Source organism: Sinocyclocheilus anshuiensis, unplaced genomic scaffold (genome assembly GCF_001515605.1).
Source record: "Sinocyclocheilus anshuiensis isolate Anshui unplaced genomic scaffold, SAMN03320099.WGS_v1.1 scaffold522, whole genome shotgun sequence".
Classification (NCBI taxonomy): domain Eukaryota; kingdom Metazoa; phylum Chordata; class Actinopteri; order Cypriniformes; family Cyprinidae; genus Sinocyclocheilus; species Sinocyclocheilus anshuiensis.
Genome location: NW_015544185.1, coordinates 1,276,577 through 1,280,991, shown reverse-complemented (window position 1 = coordinate 1,280,991; position 4,415 = coordinate 1,276,577). Strand labels below are relative to the sequence as shown.

The 4,415-nt window shown below is 34.1% G+C and overlaps 1 protein-coding gene across 1 annotated transcript in view; it reads right to left on the bottom strand.

Annotated features, from left to right (window-relative positions):
• Positions 1-4,415, bottom strand: part of LOC107696468 (guanine nucleotide-binding protein G(i) subunit alpha-2) — a 50,749-nt gene that overhangs the window by 13,728 nt on the left and 32,606 nt on the right. Inside the window, exon 2 of the mRNA XM_016496810.1 lies at positions 3,331-3,373. Coding sequence (XP_016352296.1) covers positions 3,331-3,373 — 43 coding nt within the window. The remainder of the gene's footprint in view (positions 1-3,330; positions 3,374-4,415) is intronic.

Genomic DNA, 4,415 nt, shown 5'->3' with positions numbered 1-4,415 from the left:
TTTTCGTGTGGACAGCGAATCCGTATATTTTCTGAAACGATGACGTCATCAGCCCACGTCTCGCCCCTAGTCAGACACGCTACAACAGCAAACAGCAACAAAAACATGAACAAACACTGAACAATTGTCTTTTTATTAACTAACATTAACAATAAATGTATTGTTCCATGTTCGTATACCGCGAGCAAAGTTTATGCGCATAGTCCAAGTCTTCTCCGTTTTTAGTGCATCTCTGTGGCAGAATTACAGCGCCACATGCTGGTCTGGCATGTATACTACATCGTTTTGTGTCGGTTTTGTGGTTTCGTGTGGACGCAGATATTTCTTGAGACGAGGGGGAAAAAAAGATCGGATAGGGAAAGCTCTGGCTTCGTGTGGACGGAGCCTTAATCTCAATTAAAATAATTACAAAACTCTTGTGAATGAAATTATAAATGAAAATTTATTTTAATTGGTCTGATTGGTAAATGTGTCAATCACATAAGTCTAAAGAGGCCTTTTTTTGCCAACTAAAACCTAATGTAGCCTATATTTATTTTGACAATTGATATTGGCAATCATATAAACTATATCAGCCATAAAACTAATTATCAGCCATTGGCAAAAAAAACTAAAACTCCAATTTCACAACCCAAGTCGGTTTCCAGTGCTGATCTGTAATGTGCATCATTTAATGCATTCCATATTCACTAACGTCAGCAGATACGGTCATCTTCTCTTAGTATAAGTGAGTCAGCAAATATAAAATAGGCCAGTTAGGCCTTATTGACATGATATTTTACATGGCATCTTTATCAAAATCATTTAAATGCACATGCCTTAAAAGAAACAACTGAAAATGTCAGTAAGGAAAACATTAGAAATATATTAAACAAAAAAATAGTTTTTCAGCAGCTCAGAGGAAAGGAAGCTCAAGCTAATGGATCTTAAAAGGTTTAATCAAATGAAGCTGAATCTTCATACGCTTGGTAAATGGTGCACAGAAGAAACGTGTGATACAGGACACCTTCAGGACTGGTACTCTGGGTTATAAAGCAGCAGAATCTGCAGCATTTGAAACTCCTGTCTTCTGCTGGTAACACTTATTGTCATTGTAACACTGTTTCAGCTTAAACCTGCATTAATGACGTGAGTGTGAAACTTTGCTGTCCTCATGAAAAATGGATCGAGATCCCAGCGCCTGCAGTCAAATGGAAATGATAAAACTACTCAAGGCTTTCGCTATCTCTCTTTGTGCATTCGACTTCTACTTACACTCAAAGATATATATATAGTACAATAAAAAGACTAAGAATAAATGCGCACATTTTTCATCCAATACATTTAAAGCTTCCAAAAGACGTACAATGATGCTTCAACCCAAACAACTTTCATTTATCTCACAAAACGGTGACCTGTCTGCTCTGCATATAATTGCACACCATTTTATATATAGCCTTTTTATTATTTTTCTCCTTTTGCATAATCAAGTAATTGCAAGTTATTCACTGAATTAAAATTTTTTACTTTGAATTAAATTGATCAAAATTGACAAAGAAATTTGTTTTAAAAGATTTCCTGTTCTTCTTAACTTACCATTAATCAATAAGATTACATTAAGATTATTAATACAAAATATTAACCATTTTCAACATTAAAAATAAGACATTTCTTGAGCAATCAGCATATTAGAATGATTTCTGAAGGATCGTGTGACACTGAAGACTGAAGTAATGATGCTGAAAATTAATCTTTGCATCACAGAAATAAATTACATTTTAAAATATTCAAATTATAAACAGTTATTTTAACTTGCAATAATATTTCCCAATATTATTATTATTATTATTATTATGTTAACCATTTCAAAAACAGGTAAACAGAAAATAGTATTCAATAGTTCTAATATATTGAAAATACGCTATTTGGCATACTTTAGCATGTTATTTCAGTATGTTTATGAAGTCTGCATCCACACATGCTTAATCTTGCAAGATGTTTTGCAGAATGAGGGTTACCATCGAGACGCACGAGAGCAGAGCAGAGCTGCACAAAGAGAGAAGTGCAACATTTTGGTATCATGAAGAGATGGATGGTGTCTATTAATCATGAACAGCATGAGGGCATTTGAAGTAAACGAAGCAGCGCAGCATCACAGGGTCTGTAAGGCGGTGCACTCGTGCGGAAATGTGACTCCATCACGGAAATTAAACTCATAACAGCAGCTAGTGCCGCTTTCTGTTAACTCCCATTTCACACAAGATGTCATTTGTTCAAAGAGCTGTGGCTGCAAATAAGTGACAGATGAAGCATGGATTTATTACTGAATATAAATAGTGCGCGCACTTGTATCTCAGCAGCTGTAATGAGCTAATTTACTGTCAATGTGTGTGATTTATCAGAGTTAAAGCAGCAGTTTCAGAAAACGAGCACAGAGCCTGAATGTGTCTTTCTGAAATCACAGGCTTATTTGAATGTAAAATTGAAAGGAAGCTTGAAAACGATGCTTAAAAACGATGTGGTGAATGCTTGTGATGTTTTCAGTGTCTCTTATCTCACTATATGAGGACAGGAACACATCTCCATTGAACTTCATCTCCAGAGCTGCTCTGAGAATCATGATTTCATTTGACACACACAAACTCAACGGTCTTCAACTGTCAAAATAGAAGTTTGGTTTGACTTTGTGACAGAAATATCTTACTATTGTACATTAGAATGTACTTCTCAATATAATAATAATAATAATAATAAAACTTGTGCAGCACTTGTGCGGCAAAGAAAAGGCATTTTTAAATTTTCATTTGATTACATTTAAAAAAAAAAAATTTTATTACATTTTTAATATTTGATTACCAATATTTTTGATAATAAATTAGTATTAAATAAATTATTTAATTGTAAAAGTTCTATGAATTCAACTGATTAGGCGTGTTTTTATTTTGTAAAATCTAATTATAGCATTTAAATGGAACCTAGAAAAATTAAAATGGAAATTGTATTTTTTGGTATAAAGTATAAAATACATAATACATTATTCTCAAAATATAAATAAATAAATAAAACTTGCACAGCATTTTTTGTGCCAAAAAAATAATCTGATAACATTAAAACATCAAAAAAGATTTCATTGGGCCCTAAAAAAATTATACAATTATAGCAATAATTTTTTTAATTGTAAAAGTTTAATCAATTTAATTGATTGGACATGCTTTTTTATTTTGTAAAATCTAATTAATTCACTAAAATGTAATCTAGAAAAAATTCAACGGAATTTGGGAAAAATAAAACTATTTTACAGGGCCCTAAAAATTTAATTTTGTGAAACTTTTCTTAAAAGTTTCTACTTACTTCATCTGTTTCACAATGGTGCTCTTCCCTGATTCACCCGCACCTGAAGAGAGAAGAAAAGAGTGTCAATGAAAAATGCAGAGCAAGCAGTCAAATAAAACAAAATACTGGGTTTAGCTTAAAAACATATAAAGAATAAATCAAATTAAAAAAAAGGTAAAAAAAAAATAACAACTATTAAATAAAAATAGCTCCTATAGTGTATCGCCAATTTCAGTGCATATCAACATTCATACAGATGGGCGATCTCAAGTACTCTGTGCATGATATATCATATCTGAAGTGTGGAGGCTGTACGTGTGCTTATATTGAAAGACTCTGTACTTCGTCGGCTCCTGAAGATGACTTCAGTCTAATACTGCCACTGAAGCTGTGCCAAAACATCTGCTGTCAAAACTCAGCTTCTTGTTGATGAAGCCTGGCCATGGCTCTCCGCTTGTTATTTCCACTGCACAGAAGCCTGATGTTCTGAGAGGACACTCACAAGTTCACCCATGTATACAGAAAAGGTCTGAGAACGGTTCGGATTATTCCTGCATAAAGTAATGAGCTCTGTCTGTCAATGTCGTAAAAGCACAGCTCTGAGCGGTTCTGCATCTGAAAGTGCTGAGAGAACAAAAACCCCAGCTCTGAGTGGAAGATGTGGAGTGGTCATTCAATTACTGTGAGTAGACAGATTCTGAGCTACGCTCAGGGGAGACAAACAACTATTTCAAAAGGCTTTCAGCCAAGTGTAAAGGAGGGCGAAACATTTTTCATCAGATCACATTAGTTATAATTAAAGATCTCAAAAAACACCAGCTGCAGAATAATTGTACCTACTCATGATTGCAAGCCGAAATGTTCTGAAGTGTGGTTACATTTCTAGGGCCATATGGTTTCTGCAAAAACGCGGACGGGATCGCGGAGTCCATTTATAGAAACGTAATTTACTCTATAGCGCGGAATGCCACGGAATTCGTTAATTTTTGACGAATAAATCAAAAGTAGCCACTGCCACTTAATTCGAATCGCGATATGGACTAGTGTCTGTGAATATTAAAATGCAAAAAGACGGTTTAAATATGAATCCTGCATGTTCACTT